The following is a 21,431-nucleotide window of genomic DNA, read 5'->3' as shown; positions in this document are numbered from 1 at the left end:
CCCTGGGCAAGTCACTTAACCCCAACTGCCTCACTAAAAAACCAAACAAACAACCAAACAAAAAAAACAGAGACTAAAAACTGGAAGCATCAAGCTCATAAATCTGTTGTGACTGTTCTTCTCCTCTACCATTACATGATGCTGACAGAGTCTATGCCTAATTACCATTCACTGGGACTATGCCTGGAGCAGGCGCTTCTCTGCCTCCCCCCACACCACCCCCAAGATCCCAGGAAGCGAACGGATGGGACGTAGAATACTCACCTTTCTCATTAAGCTGCCTGAGAAGCTGTTTGGTTGGCTCTGGAGAGTTAAGTACATTTGGTAAAGTCAGCCACAATCCCAGGAAATGAATTCTGCCCACTCTTAGCCCCAAGCTTACAATGCCACCAGCCCCTCTCACCAGCTTGGAGTCCATACCCTCACTCATCTCCCAGAATCCCTACTGCCTGAACAAGTTTTCCGTAGTAGCACAAAGACTAGATTCTGTATAGTTCCCAACCCATTCCTGTAGAGTTTGACATGACAGGGTTCCAGCCCCAAGACTGTGTCCATCTCTTCTTATGAGACAAAGCACTATCTCACCTGCGGATATACTTACTGGGGAATATAGAGTCAATCCTAGAGATCTCTGTTCATTAAAGTAAAAGTGGAGGCCATGGTAAAACCTTCCCTCCAGGGAATACAGAAGGAATCTTTGGCATTCAGACCAATTTTTAAAATGTTTGATTCTGCCAGGGCAGCAGAAATGGGAACCAAGTTCTATTTCTCCCTGTGTGGGCTGACTGGCTAGATAACTGTACCAGCCGTATGAATCCCTCACTACCTTCTTCAATTCCATGTTCTGTAAGTCAAAATCATTAGCACAATCCCATGTGCCCAGCACCCATAGCTCCCAGAGCACCCGCCACAGAGGCCCAAGCTGGAGAGCAGAGCTCGAACCCGATTTTCTGCGGCCCTTAAGGCCCAACATCGTGGAGCTGTGCAGCCCGTTGGGGAATATCTCCTGATTGTACTGGGGGTGACCAGGCTCTGGGGACAGGATAAAATAATACATCCATTAGGTGACACGATCCCTTACTGGTTACCCCAAACCCTTCCAGGGCCAAAAAAATGTCTGAATAAAATAATTTTTAAAAGGCATCTCCTCAAAAGCTGAATTCCTTTTCTACGAAGACAATAAAGGTTGAGTTCATTTAATGAATGAAATATAAGAATAAAGTCAGTGGGACCAGATTGGGTAGAATATGAATGCCACCCCTTGAACTTCAAAAAATGGACGACTTATCAGGGGCTTACCAGGAAACTAGTATTTTCTGGAATTTATGCCTCAGTTGACCCATTAACCCAAATCTCATCCTTGCCCAACTGGTGTAAGTAGGAGACACAAGTTACTATTGCCCATTAATTTTCTACACGGACCATATATCAACAGGAATTACCCTCTCTTTAGCCATTCAGGGGTAGAAAACTTATCTGTTGAGGGGCACTGACTCAAAGGAAAAAATAAAACCAATTACTGTATCAGCAAAAAACAAACAGAATCTTATTTAGCTTTCCTTATGAGGATTATAAAATACTGACTCATCTGTTTTTAAAATTAAGAATAAAAAATAGAAAATTATTCAATAATCATGACAAAAATTTTAAAATGAAGAGTAAGATCTAAGAAAGACAATTTGTCATGGGACTTCCTCCACTGGAAACAAAGAAAGGAATTTTAAAATGGTCTCAAAGTAAGCAAAAAAAGATGTCATAAAAACCATATACTTAATGGGAGTGACCAGCAAACACGTGATAGTAAAAAACAAGAAACAGAAAAAATAAAAATGTTTTAAAAGAATCTGGGGTTTGGTTTTTTTTTTTTGGTCCTCTGTTTAAGAAGTCTGGGGAATATATCTTTCTTTTCTTTTTTATTTAATATAAAGACCAATGGATTCACAAAGTGAAGCATGCTATTTTTCATTTTCTTCTTTTATTCAAATTTTCTTATATAAAATGACTAATATGGTAATGCTTTACACAATTGCACATGTATAACCTATATATTCTTACTGCCAGGGGGAGGAGTTGGGTTGGGAGGAAAGGAAGGATAGAATTTGGAACTCAAAACTTTAAATGAAAATGTTTATTATTAAAAAAAAACAAACAAACAATGGATTGGCTAAAAAAAGTTTCAGTGCTGAAAGAAGGAAACCCTAAAATATCAAGAAAACATCCTTGAAAGTTTTAGGATATCTGAGGTTTTCCTGTACATGAGTTTTTTTTCTTCTGCTCTGATAGTCCCCAAGTATGACCATCTTATTGCCAAAAGTGGCCAGTGTAACTCTGGTCCATAACGGAAAAAATGCAGAACTCTAAGAGAACTAAGAGAACACTTTAAATATCCACATTGCATGAAAAGAGGGCAGTACTGAAGAAGCAGAGATGAGGCAGAAAGAAGGGTTGAAGAGATGCTGGGAGAAAGAAAAGATATTAAGCATGATAGATTTCTAGAAAGGAAAGGGAGACAATTAAATGCAGAGGTCCACATGCAGAGGCACTAAGAGAATGACACGAGAGTAACACACACAATTTGTCACCTTGTACAAAGTTGTTATTAAAAGATTTGGGATTTATATTTTTAGTATAAACAAAAGCATTAATGAAAATCTCCCCTTTGGGTAATAATGATAATAATAGCTAACATTTCGAATGTGTTCTAAGGTTTGCAAAGCACATAAAATATTTCATTTGATTCTCATTTCAACCCTGTCAATGAGGTCTTAGGATTATACCCATTTTATGGATAAGGAAACTAAGGTTGAGAGAGATTAAACAACTTAACACAGCTAGGAATTGTCTGAGTCTGAGGCAGAACTTGAACTTGGTTCTTCCCAATTCCAAGACCACAACTTTAGCACTTGGTAACTTGTCCCAAAGGCCAAGCAAAATGAAGCCAAGAGCCAGAGTGTATTTCTACTGCAGAACCTCAATGAAAGAAAAAAAATATGCAACAATTGCATTCCAAAGAGGAATAAAGCCCAAGGGTCACGTATAGACACCCTCAAGGGGATATGTGAGTGCTTTCAGAGGCTAACTAGAGTCTAGTAAATGTTCATTGAGAATCAAACCAGGATCTGGCCCCTGCTCATTCCAGAAATTTTGGATCCAATTATCTTTTTAAGTTATTTTTCCCCCCAATTATCTTTTAAGACAAGATAATGCCTGATCTGCCATCAAGTGGAGAAATCTAGTGGGACATCTGCCTGAGCCAGATCTGTCCCTGGGCTCTGGCTAAGGAGAGATGAGAGCAGAAACCAACAGAAGAAGGAAAAAAGTACACACACACATACACTCACTCTCTCTCTCTCTCTCTTTCTCTCTCACTCTCACTCACACACCCACACCCACATACTCTCTCTCTCTCTCTCTCTCTCTCACACACACACACACACACACACACACACACACACACACACACACACACACACACACTCACTCTCTCTCTCACTCTCACTCACTCACACACACACACACACACTCTCTCACACACACACACTCACTCTTTCTCTCACTCTCACACACACACACACACACTCTCTCTCTCACTCTCACTCACACACACATACACTCACTCTCTCTCTTTCTCTCACTCTCACTCACACACACACATACACTCTCTCTCTCTCTCTCACTCTCACTCACACACACACACACACAGAGGAAGTTAGCTCAGCAGATAGAACAAGACACTGTCAAATCCAACGCCAATGCAACAGTATCAGGGTGACTTTTTCAGAGGAGGGAGTAGTTGGATGAATAGTGTGAACAGACATGGTAAAAGCAGACGCCACTTTTCTCAAAGAGAGCATTTATTCAAATAAGCCAATGGAGCACAGTCCCAGGCGGAGAATAATCTAAGGGGATAATGGAATTTCCCCCCAAGATCCAAAGTAAATATTTCTTGTCTCGATTTGGTGCCACTTTAGGAAGTCTGACTTGCTTTTCCCAGTCCCTTTAACTGCCCTGCCAGTCCAGAAGTGGGCCAGGGACCAATGGTGATGTCAGAACAGCTACTCCTCCCTTGCCCTGGAGATACTTCAGCTTTCGACTTAGCTAAGAAGGGGCCCAGAAATATGGCTATGCTAAGCTCAAAGACAGTAAATAATGTAGCTTGCCCAGTTCCATGAGGAGAGAAGGATCTAGAGGTAAATTAGAACCATAGGATATCAGAGCAGGAAAGGCATCACCTTTTATGGACAGGGAGGATAAGTGACCTGTAGACAGCTAGTAAGTGGTAGGACCAAAACTAGAACTCAGATCTCTTGACTTTTGGTCCACTTATTCCAATTTTTTTTCCCCTAGCCTACATGAGTCTTTACTCATGTACCACACAGGGGAATAATGTTCCCAGATGTCAACTTGATCATATTTTATTTCAGTGGGAGGAAGATAGCACAAAAACTCTAAAAATTTAGCTACAGAGATCTCAATGGACAAGGCCAAGGCTGGAGTAGGTCAGTAGTTAAGAGTAAGACAGTGCTTAAGTCACGTTAACTTCTGTGCCTTTCCATCTCTGTCCTGCTGGTGAACTTTCATTTATGTGGTTTTTCTCTCAATTAAGAGGGTAAGTTCCTTGACAGCACTTTTTTTTCCTTTTGCGACACCATCACTTAGCACTTTACCCAATACAGAGTAATTGCTGAATAAATGCATTTTAATTAATTCTATTCATTCATTCGTTCATTCACTTCATTCATTCATCTTCTAAGCCTGCTTGGCTGGCATTATGATTTTCACATATTATCATTGTCCTTACCAGATTGTCTCCGATACTGACGGACTTGCGTGGGCACATCATCTTGGGAAGACCAGCCCTTTTTCATCCTTTCTGGGCTGTAGCGGTATCGGTTAGGGTCTACAAACAAAATAATAAACATCTCATTTTTCCTCCCACTATTTTCATATTCTAGAATCTTCATACATCCAGTCTCCTTTTTACGCCTTTTCCCTCAGTCTTGGTGCCTTGGATGTTTCTAATGCCCCTTCTCATTTCCTAAAGTCAGTGTTTTTCTGAAGGTCACAGACTGGAAATTCCATCTACCCATTCCTAACAACACGCTACCACTATCATTATGTTCCTTTTGCTCTTTTCTCATGTCTAAGGCTGCTGCTCTTCTGTCCTCTAAGCTCCATGGGATACGGGAAGCCACAAATCAAGCCAGGGAACAGGAGGTGGAGATGAAGCTTGCCCATAGTATACAATCCCATTCAGGAATCAGACAGTCAAGCAGGGAGGAACTTACAATAGGAGTCCATTTCCAAGATGGCTTCCTTGGCCTGGGATAAAAAGAAAAGGAATTAGTTATTCCCAAACATCTGGCACAACACCCTTCGCCCAGCACTTCCCCAAGGACTCACACATCTACAGTTATCCCTTCCACATTGTGAAGTTCCCCATCCTGGTTTCACTATGTCATGGGTTGGCATAAGAAATTACTGTAAAAGGGAATTTGGGGGAGTTTTGCAGAGCCACAAACAACATATGAAGGCCAAAAGATGGCACAGAAGTTTAGTAACTCAGAAATGTGTAAAATATGCCTATGACCAAATAATTAACCCAAATTTTATAATAATGTACTGCAAACACCACATAAAAGAAAAAATTCAGACTTCTCTGGTATGAAGAGAGGGCCCAAAAAATTTTATGTAGATTTTCTAGATCCTGGGGGCACTGCACCCCTGATCCCCACAATGTGGAAGGGATAACTGTACTCATCTGTCATCTTCCACCCCAAACTCACAGGATACTTTACCACAAAAAAGTTACAGTAACTTCTTCAGACAGTGACCACAATGCTTCCTTCCCAAAGAGAATCAGGAAGCCCATGGCTCCTCTCTCTTCCCCTCACCTTTTGGGGAATAGTGGCATGGTGATTCTCTAGGATCAACCTCTTGATGTGATGGGTCCACGCACGCTTTTCTTCTACTGATTTGGCCTGAAAAAAAGGCAAGGGGAAGGGGCAACTGAGAAATGGTGCCAGGGAGCAAGCAACCAGCCCCAACACGTACAGTGCCCCTTCTGAAGCATGCAAAGACATTCTGTCCCATTCCTCCAACTTGACTCTGGCCCCTGTGTTACATGATACTCCTCCCCTCCCCTTCTTACCTGGATGCTATACTGCTGCTTGCTGTGTTTGTAGTGAGTAACTGTGAAACACAGAGAATCTTTGGTGCTCTCAATTAGCATCAAGGAGGAGCACTATCAAAGGTCCAAGGAAGGAGAAAGAGAAAAACTCGTTAGACACTAGGAAGAGGATCAAACCAACCTGGGAAGTTGTATAAACTATGGGGAAGTCTACATCCCCAAGGCACAAACTGGGATGGACAGAAATGAGAATCGGAACCACAACAGAGGGAGGTGGCTCCAAATGGGACCCAGAGAACCTCTGAAGTAGGAAAACAATCAGATTCCCTCTAAGAAGTCTCAGCGGAGGTTGGGGGAAAGCCTGGTTACCGGGATGTGACCTTTGTAGACGAAGTGGTCTCCTCGCTTTTTTGTAATGAACAACGCCTTGTCAAAGAGAAAGAAAGTCCTCTCGTTCCGCACACGATGCACACGGAAAGTGCCTTCCAAGACCAGCTCTCCATATGTTGTCAGGTCTGGGCCCTTCCAATTGATCAGGAGTGACTGGACTTCCTGCAGACGAGAGATTGGTCCCACATCAGATTCTAAAGATCCCTTTATCTCCAGCAGGCGGGGTAGAGTTGCAAAAGGGATCAGGCCAGCAGGAAGGAGTCTAGCTCTCCCCTTCTAGCAAGACTCAGAAGCCACAGCTTGACTCTGGGGTAGAGGAAATAACTAGGTGTGTCTGTCATCATGATAACAATAACAGCACAATAATAATAATAATAATAATAATTGTTGGCATTTCTCTATTTTTAAGGTTTGCAAAACACTTTACAAATATTATCTCATTTGATCCTCACCACAACCGTGGGAGGTAGAAGATATTATCATCATGCCTACTTTACAGATAAAGAAACTGAGGCTGAGCACAGTTAAGTGAGGTGCCTAGGTCACACAGCTAGTTTTTTAAGCAGGATTCAAATGTGGGCCTTCCTGATTCTTCACTCTCTCTATTACTTTACCTAGCTGTGTCACTACCATGAAAAGTGATTCTTCATTGACTAGCATGTCAAGGATATTGATATACATCTATCTCTGGACTAGCATGTGGCCTGCCTCTCTCTCCCTAAGTCATTTTTGTAAGGATTCTTTCTTATTTTTTTGCTTTTTTGTTTGTTTGTTTGTTTTTTAGTGAGGCAACTGGGGTTAAGTGACTTGCCCAGAGTCACACAGCTGGTAAGTGTTAAGTGTCTGAGGCCGGATTTGAACTCAGGTACTCCTGACTCCAGGGCCGGTGCTCTATCCACTGCACCACCTAGCTGCCCTGTGTAAGGATTCTTTCTACCACTTTCCTCTCTTCAGAGGACTAACCACATCGGCTCATCTCTTGACAGCTTCAGCCCTTAATCCTTCCCTGACTTCCCTTCCTCCCTCCCAGCCTCTCAGGCACCTGGAGTCGGACAGCATGCTCATGTTTCCTCTTCATGTCATTGATGTACCAAGCCACACAAGTCATGGTATCGATTGCATCCTCAACCATCTCGAAGCCATCCTCCTCCTCATCAAAATGTTTGGCAATTTCCTACACAGAAAACAGAAAATGTTAAGCTATTTTTTTTTTAATGTCAAGTTCTTGATCTCTCTTCTGAGAACCTTGCTCCCCACCCAAATTTTGCTTTTCCTAGCCCTGACCAGTCCTCAGAAATCAAGCCCCCACCAGAACTCAGAGATGAAGCCCAAGTGCAGATTACCTGGAGAAGGAGGTGGTACTTGAGAATTCTTTGGACAGGCTTCAGCAGAAAAGAGCCCAAAGGCAGAGAGTGCTGCAAGACCTCTTGTCGGTCCCGGAAGAACTTGGCCTGGTGTTTGTCTCTCATGCACTCAGTTAGGGCTGCTACTGAACTATAGGGAGAAGGAAGCTATCACCAAGAGGAAATCATAAGGCAGAAGTGGTAATGATGGTGGCAGATAGGAAAATGGTATTTGGTTATTCCTCAAATATCCCTCCCCTTTCCATCCCGGAGTTACTTACTTTGGGTAGTTGTTGCAGTACTGAGTATAAATGTCAAACTCTTGGCTCTAAGGAAAGGGAGAAAAGAGGATTTTCTAATATGGCTGTGAACACAAACTTACCTAAGCCTCTGACACCCTCCCCGTGTACTTTGTCCCATCTAATTTCCAAGAGTCTTTGGTCCCTATTCCCAGTTCAGCCATAATACTCCTTCACTGAAGGCAATGTGATTTTCCCTAAGACAGTCCCCTTAGTAGGGGGGACTACTACCAAGAGTTATGGTCACTCTCAGTTCCCCAGTAGACTGGGTACAGGTGGTAATAATAACAATAAATAGCATTTATATTGCACTTTTAAGTTTGCATAGTTCTTTACAAATATTATCTCATTTTTACCCTCAAAATAACTCTGGGAAGTGGGTCCTTCATTTTACAAATAAGGAAACCAGGCGCGGCTAGGTGGCGCAGTGGATAAAGCACCAGCCCTGGATTGAGGAGTACCTGAGTTCAAACCCGGCCTCAGACACTTGACACTTACTAGCTGTGTGACCCTGGGCAAGTCACTTAACCCCCATTGCCCCGCCAAAAAACAAACAAACAAATAAGGAAACCAAAGTGTGATGAGGTCAACTGACTTGCCCAGTAAATATCTAAGGTCAAATTTGAACTCAGGTTTTCCTGACTTCTGGTCTAGCACTCTATCACCGTACCACCCCAGCTACAGCTGCCTCCTCCTCCTCCTCCTTATCACCAATATCATTATCACTATCATCACCACTACCTCCATCTTCTTCATCATCACTACCACATTATCATCATAGCTAACACTGACATGGCATTTTAAGGTTTGCAAAATGCTTTATGGTCACATGATAAACCAAACTGAGTTCTGTTCTTACCCTTTCTACAAAGCAATTAGCCACAGCCACCGGATCATTATTACAGCTGTCCAGGTCTTTCAAGAGCTGACTGAATGAGGAGAGAGAAGTCATCAGATTTCGGATCCACTTCTTTGCAGTTGCCTCTAAGGCATGACCAGCCACAAAGCTCTCTTCAATTACCCCTCCCCAGTCATTAACATGCTCCAGAGAAATATCCCTGCTGTGTGGCCTGGGGGCTTCCAACCCCCAATGAATGACACAGCCAAGAACCACAAAGGTCAGCCAACACTGCACCACAGGAGAAGGTGAGGGAGGGGAAATTATTTGCAGCAAACCAAATGGGCAGAGGGGAGGGGTATCATTACCCACCTTCAGGAGGGAATACTGCTCCAGCGCTGGCAAAAGGAGTCAAACACACAAAGGGAAAGATTAAAGGAAAGGAAAAAAAGAGTCTCTGGGCTAGACGTCAAGGTTCCTGGATTAGAGCATTTCAGGGCATGAAAGTTGTATGCAAAGTGAGATTCTCTCTATACAAGCTCAGGTGTCGTTATAACAAATCAAAGAAAACTGCAAGTCACCCTGTGTTTCCTCTAAATATCTCCTTCTTCATTAGACCCCCTGTTCTTCCAGATACCATCTTTTTCCTGTCTTTTCCTCCAAAGCCACAATAAGCCCTTCCTTCTGCAGAACCTGTAGAGAAGATTCTACCATCTTACTACTTAAAGTCCACCTAATTTCTGCTCTCTAAGACCCTTTCCCTTGGATTCCTCAGATATCAGCCCCTAGAGAGCACTGAGGCAGCCCCCCACCCCACCTCCAATCACGTTCCTCCATTTTAAAAGATCACAAGCAAACTTAACCATTTCAAATCTCATAGTACTACATACTAAGTGGTCCTCACAGAGCCACCAGGACCATTTAGCTTGCCTGGAAGCCAGTAGAAGATATAGAGGGAATACAGACAACAAAAGCAAGAGTGGAAAGATAAGAAGAAAAAGAGGTATCCCTAGAGAAGAAATGGCGCTATCACTTCTCTAGGGGGTCTTCAAGAACACCCCCACCCTTAACCTGTGGAGAATGTTAACCAATAATTACATGAATAATTCTATCTGAAGAAGCAGTATCCAGTTCCACGTGTCTAGTGGTCCTCAAGGTTCCCTAAAGAAAGCACTAGGTCCATCCCAGAGGTGGGAAAACCAATGGCCACAGGGCAGAAAGGGGAGGGCAGGAGTGAAAGCATCTTCATTCAACATTGTGCCACTTACCCCTGCCCCAACCAGAGTCCTGAGAGGCCAAGGAAGAAGGAGCTCCAGCTTGTCACTCACCTGTTTAGTGCGTAGATGTTTTCTATGTTCCCAAAGAGTGCACTGACTTGTTCCGGTTTCAGAAGCCCTGGTGTATCGATGATCTTCAGAAGGTAATCCTGTCATGGAGGAAGTCAGTTGAGGACAACATGGTACCACTCCCACTACACAACACACTCTTGCTATCACTTCATTCTTATTCTGACAGAGCCCCTTCCTAGCTTTATTCCTGGGGAACACCTTGAGAACACTAATCGCCACAATGTCAGTTCCAAGAGTAATCAATCTGATGTCTCTTTCCCTTTCAGTCCTGGACTCTTCTCCCTTTCTCCTGCCTTTCAGATACTGCCGCTCCCAGGAGTCTACAGGCTGTTGCGATGATCCAATTTCCTGGTCTGACCAACCAAAGAAACAAAGTGGGAAAATGGCAAATCTGTGCACTCAGTAAATCCAGATAAACAAGGCATCTGGGAGCTAAGCTCTTGGGGAAGCAGAATTACTGAGACACAAGAAGGTTTTTCCTTTCCAGTGGGGAAACCAGTTTATAAACTGACCAGTGCAGAAGCCAAAGTCCCTTGGTCCATTTTGGAGACGTGCTCCATGCTCCATCCCTCATCACTCCACAACAATCAAGGGGAAAAGAAAGAAACAAACAAAAAAAGACTGCGTAGGCAAGTGGACCTGAAAGAGTGGCTCACCTCAACGATGCTTCGGAGGTCTTGCACATACATGCGCTCCGTCTCTACAATCTCCCGTACCACTCGGCCCAGGTAGCTCAGCTTGTGATGCGTGGCTCCAGGGGGGGACCGGGAGCTAAATGGTGAACCTTTTAGGGATCCTCTCAGATTTAGCCAGCTGCTGGAATTGTTATGGTTATTAGGGATATGACAGGCCCGGGGAGAGCCAGACTCGCCCTCAGTTACAGGTCCAGTTCCATTGGGTTCTTCCATGGCCTGACTATCCCGGGATGAGCCTGAAGAAGAGGTGGTAGAGGCCAAGCTCACTGGACGCTCTTGGGTGGCATCTTGATGTAAGGAGACGGAGACAGGCATCCTGGCATTGCTGCTCAGTGAAGAAGCTTTTGGGATATTCTAGAGAGAACAAAGGAAGAATAATATAAGTCCTGAAAGCATGACAGGCCTCCAGCTAGAACCTCTCCTAGGCAGATATCTGAATGTCTGCAGGGACCCCAGAATGGAAGTCCCCCTAGATCCCACTGGCTCCTGAGACACAAGCAGAGAAGTAGTCAACCCTTACACTGCCCCCATATATTCCATGTCCTAACGGAGGCAGTCAAATGAGTAAATGAGATGTCAGTCGTGCTACCTTCCACTGGAAGAGTTCATGGCTCTACCCTCCAATCACAGAAGCAGAGAATACTGATGAAGGGTGAATAACAAGGCCAATAAGTTATTAAATGTTTATTTGACAGACTAGGCCTGGGGAAGCCCCAAGGAATTGACTTTTCACCTACTTCAAAAAGGAAATAGAGGGAGTCCAAGTTAATCAAATGGTTTATAAAAGCTTTTCTAAATAAAACATGGTTATCAAAGGCTATTTATTGGTTGCTCACCCATATAGCATATTGTACTGAATGCTATGGAGGGTGAATTAATCAAGCAAAGCCCCTGTCCCCTAAAGCTCAAAATTACTGTCACAGAGGCTAACATTGACCTCTCTTAGCACTTACACACACACACACACACACACACACCCTCCTCCCATGCCCTTGAATAAATCTTGGACTCCATCTCCTTCCAAAATGCTGGATTGATATATATCATCTTCAATAATAACACACACACACACACACACACAGAGCTTACTAAGCTTACTGGATTCTATATTTTTTGAAGATAAGAGCCCTATTATCATAGTTTAACAGAAGGAACTTGCAAGAGAACTGGAATCCAGTCCTAGCTTTGCCTTCAACTCAACACGAGTCTGTCACTTAAGGTCTTAGCGTCTCGGGTCTGCCATCTATAAAACAAGGCTACCAACATCCCTGCCCAATCCTTCCTGTTAGATGTGAGGATCTGATGAGTTGGGAGAATATAAAAGTACTACCTCAAAGTCAGGAGGGCTTGATTCTCCTCGCCATGACTGTGTCCCATAAAACTTCTAGAGTATAGCTGTGTGACCCTGGGCAAGTCACTTAACCCCCATTGCCTCAGTAAAAAAAAAAAGGGGGGGGGTGCAGCTAGGTGGCACAGTGGATAAAGCACTGGCCCTGGATTCAGGAGGACCTGAGTTCAAATCAGGCCTCAGACACTTGACACTTACTAGCTATGTGACCCTGGGCAAGTCACTTAACCCCCATTGTCCCCAAAAAAACCCCAAAACCCCCAAAAACAAAAAAACTTCTAGAGTAGCAATTCTCAAAGTGTGATCTGGAGACCTCTGGGGATCCCTGAGATCCCTTCAGGGAATGGTCCACAAGGTCAAAACTGTTTTCATCATAATACTAATATGTCTGAATTTCTAATATGGTAAATATCCACAGATAACCTGCTCTTTGGAGAGTTCCTCAATTTTCAGAGTGTAAAGGGGTCTGGAGACCAAAAAGTTGAAGAACCACTGCTCTAGGGCATCTGATGCCCTAAAAACTGATTACACAGTTAATCTTCCATTCAATTCTACACAACGTTATTAAGTGCTAACTATGTGCTCATGTCTTTTTGACTCCAGGCTTGGCACTCTATACACTATGCCAGGTGGGAGGGGATAGAGCACCAGGCTTGCAGTCAGGAAGACTCATCTTGAGTTCAAATCTGGCCTCAGACACACTTCCTGGCTGGGTGACCCTGGGCAAGTCACTTAACCCTGTCTGCCTCAGTTTTCTCATCTGTAAAATGAGCTGGGGGGGGGGTTCATGAGTTGCTGTGGCTAAATTAAAAAAAAAAAGTGGGGGGAAGGCCCTAAAAGGCATTATTTAGTAATAGCTAATCTGGTGTTGACCATCTCTGCATTTAGCTATGGTGGCCCTAGAGTGAAAGACTAGAATGGTCCTAGAATCCTCAGAACACACCAGCTTTTGTTGGTAGGAAGCCCTGTCAGAACTTGGGATTTGTTGGCATTGACCTATAAGAGACCAAAGTCACCTTCATACCACAGTGAAATATCACAGAAGTACTCTAGGTCTCACAAAAATACCGAAGAAAAAGTATGTCTGTTAACCAACTTTCCTAGGCTTTGGTTGCTCAAAAGTCACCACCACGGACCTTCTTTTCATTCTCGGTGTCAGATTCCTTCTTCCCAAACAAAGAGAATGGGAGGCCCTTAGAATATTTGAGGCTTCATTCAGAAAAGGGAATATTAGGAAGGAAATCTGGGTGGCCAGGCTGACTCCTCTCAGGATTCTCAATGACAGAAAGTCTGGGAGACTTCAGGCCCTCCCTCCCACATAGGCCACAAGAAGGCTGTGGTGCCGAGGTATTTGGGTGCACATGCGCACAAGTGTGTGTAGGCCCATGTGTCAGTGTGTATGGATAACTGCTATATCCTCGCCCTACCTCTTCCATTAACCAGGTGTACGGGCTTGGGAAAAGAATTTAACCTTCTGAGCTTTAGTTCTTTAATCTGTGAAATGAAAAGAGTGAGACAGCTAAGGTCCTTTAGCAGGAGTTTTTAACCTGGGATCCCTGAATTGTTTTTTGTTTTTTGTTTTTGCAGGGCAGTGAGGGTTAAGTGACTTGCCCAGGGTCACACAGCTAGTAAGTGTTAAGTGTCTGAGGCCAGATTTGAACTCAGGTCCTCCTGAATCCAGGGCCAGTGCTTTATCCACTGCGCCACCTAGCTGCCCCAATCCCTGAATTTTTTAAAAAATATTTTCATAATTTAAAAAAATGATGAATTGATCTCCTTTTTAATCTCTAGATTTTATTTTAACATTATTCTGTGAAGGGATCCATCAAGACTGCCACATGGGGAACAAGACAGTCCAGAATCAGTGCTAGAGCAATACAATTCAAGAGATGCCCAAGAGGAGCAGAGATCCAAATACCAGGAAAATCCCTCAGGCCTGAGATACCACTGGGTTTCAATCAGTTCATTTTATGATTGTCTTACATCAAAAAGAGGCCCATGCAGGGCCCCTCTGGTTGCCAGGCTGGGCATCAGCCCGGAAGCCAAAGTAATAAAGTATGTGTGGTCTCACTTGAACTTTACTCACTGGGCACCAGGTGTTGCTCAGAGACAAACACACAGATGAAACCACAGCTCAGAGTGGCGCGGTGTGGCACTGCCCATTTGAAAGAACAAGATAATCTAAGAGAAGGAACCAGGCTTCTGGGAATACTCCTGACCCAGGGTCTCAAAGGTCCTGATGCCAGATGTGCACATGCACATGCCACACTGGCCTCCCCTCCCTTCCCCCACCATACTAAATTCCTAAAGCTCAATGCATCCTGCTCTAAGGTTCTTCAGTGATGGTCACCCACCCAGTGGGAATATGCTTCAGGGTCACCCTCCCTGAATTATACTGTCACAGTAATTCAGCATCCCCTTACCACCGTCCTCCAGGCCTTAAGATTAGCAGAGTTTTGGTAGCAGTTCTCCAATTAGAGACTGAAGCTGGAGAAAGAATCCAGAAAGCAAGACAATTTAATTTCGTTCCCTTTAGTGCCAATAGAAGGAAGGCATAACAATTGAAGGAGGAATGATATGACCATTAGGAAGGAATAACAGGGGGGGCAGCTAGGTGGCACAGTGGATAAAGCACTGGCCCTGGAGTCAGGAGTACCTGAGTTCAAATCTAGCCTCAGACACTTAATACTCACTAGCTATGTGACCCTGGGCAAGTCACTTAACCCCAATTGCCTCACTAAAAAAAAAAAAAAAGAAGAAGGAATAACAGCATCTAGAGGAATATAAACCCACTCACCCCTCACCCTCTGTCCCCCAAACACCACCTTATCCTACCCTAGGCCTACGGAGCAAAGGTATGAAGCTGGGAAGAGAGGAAAGAGACAAAATCTATTTGCAATTTCATTACTAATTCTTTGTGTACCCAACCGCTCTGCTTGTATATCTGTACAAACATACATACACAAACATACACTCATAAATTAAAGATAATCTCAGAAGAAAGGCACTAAGAAAGGACAAGAGGACCAGGAACGGCTTCTTGCAGAAGACAGGAGTTTAGCTGAGATGTGAAGAAAACCAGGAAAGCCAAAAGGAGAAGATAAAAGGAGGAACAGAATTCCAGGCATGAGGGACAGCCAGCCAAAGTATAGTTGGGAGATACAGTATCTTGTGGGAAGAACAACAAAGGAAACCAGTGCCTGGATTGGAGGGTCCCATGGAAGAGAGTGAAGTAGGAAGGTAGACCTGGAAAGGGCCAGGTTATAAAGGATTTTTTTTTTTTTTGGCGGAGCAATGAGAGTTAGTTAAGTGACTTGCTCACAGTCACACAGCTAGTAAATGTCGAGTGTCTGAGACTGGATTTGAACTCAGGTCCTCCTGAATCCAGGGCCAGTGCCTTATCCACTGCGCCACCTAACTGCCCCATGAAGGACTTTAAAGAGAATGGCTGTCTGTGATCAATGTGTTCATTTGCTTGGCTTAAGTCTATTTCTATGAATGAATGAATGAATGAATAAAAGGATTATTAAGTGCTTAGTTGGTGTCAGGTTCTGTGCTTCTTTGTTATAAGGGAGGGTGAGGATAGAATCATTGGAAATGACAAATGATCCCCCCCCCAAAAAAGACAACCAACAAATCATTCCCTCCCAAAATTAGTGAAGATGGTGTAACTAGGTCTTCTGGACTCCTTCCGTGACAACTTGCTGCCTCATAAGAGACCCCTGGGAGGAGTAACACAATGGTATCAGTGATGGCACCCTGAGCTCCTCCAAAGAACGCCCCTTGAGAAATGTAGCAGTGCTACATTTGATTCCATTCTCAAAGGAACCATTAAATTAACTTTGCCCTGCCTTTCTAAAGAGGTCGCTAGCAACTTAATACCATGTCATCCGAGCACAAAGCAAGACAAAAACACAAGATCCTCCCCTGCCCTTAACCCTTGACCGAGCAAGAATGAATCTTTGCTGTGGTTCAAAGCTCACTGCCCAGATTCTGGTATCAATTCCTTCTTATCCCCATATGAGGACTTAGCCAGAATAACAGAGGCAGAGAAATCCATACCCCGAAAAGCCCTCTTCCAAAGAAGGCCTCTTTGACGACCTCTAGGTTGCCTCTGCACACAGTCCACTCCTAAAGGACAGCTAAATGAAAAAAGCAAGAGTTTACAGAGGCTGTGTGACCCTGGGCAAGTCACTTAACCCCCATGGCCCCACCAAAAAAAAAAAAAAGTTTACAGAGGATCCCTTAGAATCCTAGGTCATTGCCTTTGAAACAAAAGGCTCAGAACAGCTATCACCCCCATAAGTAGGGCCCAGTGATGTGCACACTGATCCTCTGAAGGGTCCCTTCAGAGTCAATCTTCAGCCAGCTAGCTTCGAGTACATGCGTGAGGAGTCCATGTATAGGAAAGGCCTATATCCCTCATTAGAACTCATTTTCCACTCCTTTCCTGTACCCCACCCCCCCACCCTCGATCTACCTGCATTCCTCCATGTAGACGAAGCTCAATTTTGATGTCAATGCCCATTTCAGTCCCTGGGAAGATGTCAAAGGAAGAAAGAACCTGGGAGGTTTCCTTTGATTCCCAGTGAGCCCCAATACAGCCTAGCCCCCTGAGAGGCTGGGGCTTTAGACAGGACTTTTTTCTGGTCTCACTCCCCTCCCCTCTGTGTATCCTACAATCCAGACCACCTTGTTTTTCCTCCCACAAGACGTGGCATCTCTCATCTCTGACTATTTTCCCTGGCTGTTCTCCATGCCTAAAATTCTTTCCCTTCTCCTTGCCATCTCCTGGTTTCCTTCAAATCTCAGTTAAAATCTCACTTTCTGCAAGAAGCATTTTCCCATCCTCCTTAATCTTAGTGCCTGCCTTACCTCTGAGATCATCTTCGAAGTTATCCCTTATATATCCTGTTTGTAGGTAACTGTTTGCGTGTTGTCTTCTCCAATAGATATGTGAATACCTGGAGGGCAGAGACTGGCTTAGCCTTTCTTGGTGTTCCCAGCATTTAGCATAGTACTTGTCACACAGGCGCTTAATAAATGCCTAACCTCACTTGCTGTTGACTCTTATCAGACCAAGACTGATAATTAAGATTGCCTAGTTCACTTACCAGCTCTGTGCCAAAGAATGACCTTGGAATTTGTCAGGTATTTCCTAGCTAAGATATAACAAAAACATAATCAAGATCCTGTGATAATGGCACTGTTTTAGTATAAAAGATGTTATAAGATCCTAGCTACCTGGAAAGGATGAAGATCAAATGAGGATTAGAAGGGGGAAAAAAATACAAACAGAAGAGTCTTAATAAATTGTCACTTGGAGAAAAAAAAAAAAGCTGCTAGGAAGCAAGGTCAATGATTTCTGGTCTCCCAAAGACTTTAATCACAACCATTAGTATGAAATAATATTATAGCTGGATTTTATATAACACCTTAAGGTTTACAAAGCACTTTATGTATCATTTCATTTGATCCTTACAACAGCTCGGTAAGTAGGTGCTATTACACTATTATTATCACACCCATTTTATAGATAAGAAAACTGAGGCTGAGCAAGGTTAACTGACAAACCCCTTGGTCACACAGCTAATAAGGGCCTGAGGCAAAATCTGAACTCATCATCTTCCTGACTAGAAGTCTTTGGTCCTGACAATTCGTCATGCCACTGGACTCAGATGGTTCCAGAGGAGAGAGTGTGAGGCTGGTGACCTTGCACAGCCTTCCCTCACTTGAATCCAATTCACTGCAAGTCATGACATCTGTCATGATCCTCTTTGAGAATGAAGGATGAAACACTACTGTGCCACCTAGATGCCCATATATTGTTGAGAGTCAGGAAGACCTCGGTTCAGACTTTGCTGCAGATCCTTACTAGCTATGTGACCCAAGTTGAATCACTTAACCCCTCTTGAGCCTTGATTTCTTCACCTGCAACCACATAGGGTTGTTGGAAGAATCTAATGAGTTTTTGTATAGAAAGAATTTTGAAAACCCTAAGGTGGTATAAATATCAACTATTTTTAAAAAAATCATTATTATCATCAAACCTCTGGTGGAGGAACCCTAATATTGCTTCCCTGGGAGGGGCTGCCATATTCCTTCTCATGTGACAAGCAGCTGATTCTATGAGAACATCTTTTGTTTGTTGTTATAATTAATATTATTGTACTACAACCAGCCACTTCCTAAAAGGATCTCAAAGTCTTTTGATGGCATCTCATAGGATCAAAGTTATGGAAAGGACCTTAGTCCATACCATTTATTTTACAGATGAGGAAAGTGAGGCTGGCTCAGTTTTTTGTTTGTGGCTTGCCTAAGGTCATACGGGTAGTGTCAGAGGCAGGATTTGAATTTGGATCCTTGAACTTTAGAGACTAATGTTCTTTTTATTCAGTGTACTTAAGCCTCCCAGACAATCCTAGCACCCAAGAGTCATCCCATTTCACAAAGTAGATGGACATTTATCTGGCCAGGCTCACGATGATGGACCCAAGTCTGTAAACACTGAGTCCTGTGCTTTCTCCTCAGTCACCTTGGAATATATCACCTTCCATCAGGGTAGGGTATTTGTTATAGTGGTTGTTTTTGTTAAGTGCCTACTATGTGCAGGATGAGGACGCAGTAATGTGGTAACAATCAGAAGCCCAACCTGTCAATCATGAATCCCGGTCATCTGCTCTCTGCTCTAGACTCTGTTGTTGTTGTTCAGTCATTTCAGTCTTTGTAGCCCCATGTGGGGTTTTCTTGGCAAAGACATGAATGGTTTGCCATTTCCTTCTCCAGCTCATTTTACAGATAAGGAAACTGAGGCAAACAAGCTTAAGTGATTTGCTCAGGGTCACACAGCCAGTAAGTATCCGACGCCAGCCACCTAGCTGCCCACTCTAGACCCTACAGCTTCTCACAAATTGTTTTTCAGCTACTGGGTCTCTGTCCTCTGGAGAGAAGCCCATAAGTTCCCTCTCAAGCTCTCCTAAATTCTCTCTAGGCTCTTGTCTCTTCCAGTTGATTGGTCTTTGGAAAAGCACTATTTCCAAACTATTTATTTGTGAAGCTCACTCATCATTTTTTAGGGCTTATGCTGGATAAAACTCCCTACAATCTTGGATTTAGTACCACTTCTTTGATGGAAGGAACTGGGAAATATGCCTTTTAATTGGTGGGGGAGAATGGAACCCAGTATCCTTCATTTCTTTGGGAATTTTAGTCTTTGGGAATTAAAGTCTTAGTCCTTTATCACTGAGATTTGATGACCTCCACCCCTTCCTGTTTTACCAAGGTTCAAACTTGGCTCTATATGTAACTTCATGGAATGGCCCTGAAGTGTATGTGTTTATTATATGTGTGTACATATATGTGCACATACACACATGTATATATAAACACATATACACATATATCTACATATACATACACACAAACATATACAGCATATAGGCTATCCCCAGGATCAATATCTGGCCAGTTAGGCCAAGTTCTCATTCATTCAGTCAACAATCATTTATTAATCACTTAGTGTGTCCCAGGTACTGGCCACTAGATGCTGGGGATATAGAGACAAAAACAGTCCCTGCCTTTAAAGAGCTTATTATTCTAATTGGGGAAACAACATATAGAGGCTACTGCACAGCTCTGTGGATAGAGTGTTGGTCCCAGAATAAGGAAGATCTGAGTTCAAATCCTTCATTGAACACTAGGTGTGTTACTTTGGGCAAATAACCTCTGTGGGACTCAGTTTCCTCATCTGTAAAATGGAGATAAGAACAGATAGCTCACGGCTGTGTGTGTGTGTGTGTGTGTGAGTACCAAATGAGATAACATGTAAAATGCTAAATCCTGGCTATTAACTATGATTATTATATACTAGTCAATAGAGAACTTATTTCACTTCTCCTTTTCCCTGCTTCTCCATCCCCCACCCCCACACACATCTTGGTTTTCTTATCCAACTAGGCTTGGAGGCCCCTAATATTAAGATAAAAAGTTTCACTAGCTCTGAACCAACTTAATTGCTTCCTAGGCCCTGGAATTCTTTCTACCTGCCCCAGCAGCAAATTCACTCTAAAGCCTAGTGAGAAATCAGATCTACTAGACTATCCTTTAGAGGACTGTACTGTCCTGAGGAAGTCAAGAGTCAGAAGCACCCTGAGGTCAAGAAAGAAGCAAAGGACGGTGGGAAGAGTGAAGGCAGAGAAAGGGAGGGAGTACCTCTCTACTGACCCTCTGGGCCAACAGCCTAAAGATCTCCAAGGATTCCCCAGTAAACCCCTTGGCTCAGCACAAATGGGCTAAAGTGCAGAGGAGGCTGGCATCACCTCACCTAGGAGCCACTCAACCCCACACCCAGGCGGCGGAAATCAGCACCACACCCAACTGTCTGCTCTCATGGAGCAAGAAGGGAGAAAGGGGAATTTCCCCCACAGGCTCCAAGTGCGGTTGGCCACATTCCCTAATGGTAAAAGTTAAGCCAACTCCCACAAACTCAACCAATTTCTTCCTCTATGGATTCCAAACTTCCCCATTCCCATGTTGGAGAGATATTCTAAGGACTCTGAACACCAGCTCTTCCCCACGACCCTTTCCCTTTCTACACTTTCGGATTCTCCTCAAGGATTGCCAGTTGGCAGGGAATAGGATAGAAGAAATGGAGTTAAAAAAAGGGTGGAGCAGCATGCTAACCTCAACAAAGAGATCCCCAAGTGGGCTATTGAAAATCACTCCTCTCCTCTCTGATATCCAGTATTTCACCAATCCCACTTCATATTTTGTGCTCCTTCTCACAAAGTTATAGTCTGGGCAGGTGCCCAGTTCTCTCATCTGCCCAGCACCAAACGCTCACCACCATCTCCCATTTTTCTCCCATGGCTCTCTAACCCAGCAAGTGACCAAAAAGAGGCTGCCCAGGGTCAAGAAACAGGCTGCATGTGCCAAAAGGATGACAGATCTAATATCTTTCCTCCAGCAAAAAGACAGGCTTATCTGGACAGGTCTCTTATGACTGGGTTTAGGGCTCTTTTCCCTTAATAGTGTTTCTTC

At 43.6% G+C, this 21,431-nt stretch overlaps 1 protein-coding gene across 6 annotated transcripts in view; it reads right to left on the bottom strand.

The window, feature by feature from the left end:
• Positions 1-21,431, bottom strand: part of PLEKHG3 (pleckstrin homology and RhoGEF domain containing G3) — a 58,684-nt gene that overhangs the window by 8,562 nt on the left and 28,691 nt on the right. For 3 of the 6 annotated variants that reach the window (XM_043983697.1, XM_043983701.1, XM_043983703.1), the window contains exons 3-15: positions 17,268-17,356; positions 11,006-11,398; positions 10,329-10,426; positions 9,022-9,091; positions 8,145-8,191; positions 7,864-8,014; positions 7,563-7,694; positions 6,500-6,682; positions 6,152-6,244; positions 5,895-5,981; positions 5,289-5,322; positions 4,802-4,900; positions 265-303 (exon numbers count right to left, since the gene is read on the bottom strand). In XM_043983697.1, the coding sequence (XP_043839632.1) occupies positions 265-303; positions 4,802-4,900; positions 5,289-5,322; positions 5,895-5,981; positions 6,152-6,244; positions 6,500-6,682; positions 7,563-7,694; positions 7,864-8,014; positions 8,145-8,191; positions 9,022-9,091; positions 10,329-10,426; positions 11,006-11,398; positions 17,268-17,279 (1,438 nt within the window). In that variant the 5' untranslated portion in view covers positions 17,280-17,356. The remainder of the gene's footprint in view (positions 1-264; positions 304-4,801; positions 4,901-5,288; positions 5,323-5,894; positions 5,982-6,151; positions 6,245-6,499; positions 6,683-7,562; positions 7,695-7,863; positions 8,015-8,144; positions 8,192-9,021; positions 9,092-10,328; positions 10,427-11,005; positions 11,399-17,267; positions 17,357-21,431) is intronic. The other 3 variants (XM_043983699.1, XM_043983700.1, XM_043983698.1) reach the window with 1 other exon arrangement.

The sequence above is a fragment of the Dromiciops gliroides genome, chromosome 2 (assembly GCF_019393635.1).
Source record: "Dromiciops gliroides isolate mDroGli1 chromosome 2, mDroGli1.pri, whole genome shotgun sequence".
NCBI lineage: Eukaryota > Metazoa > Chordata > Mammalia > Microbiotheria > Microbiotheriidae > Dromiciops > Dromiciops gliroides.
This window is presented reverse-complemented; position numbering and strand designations above follow the sequence as displayed.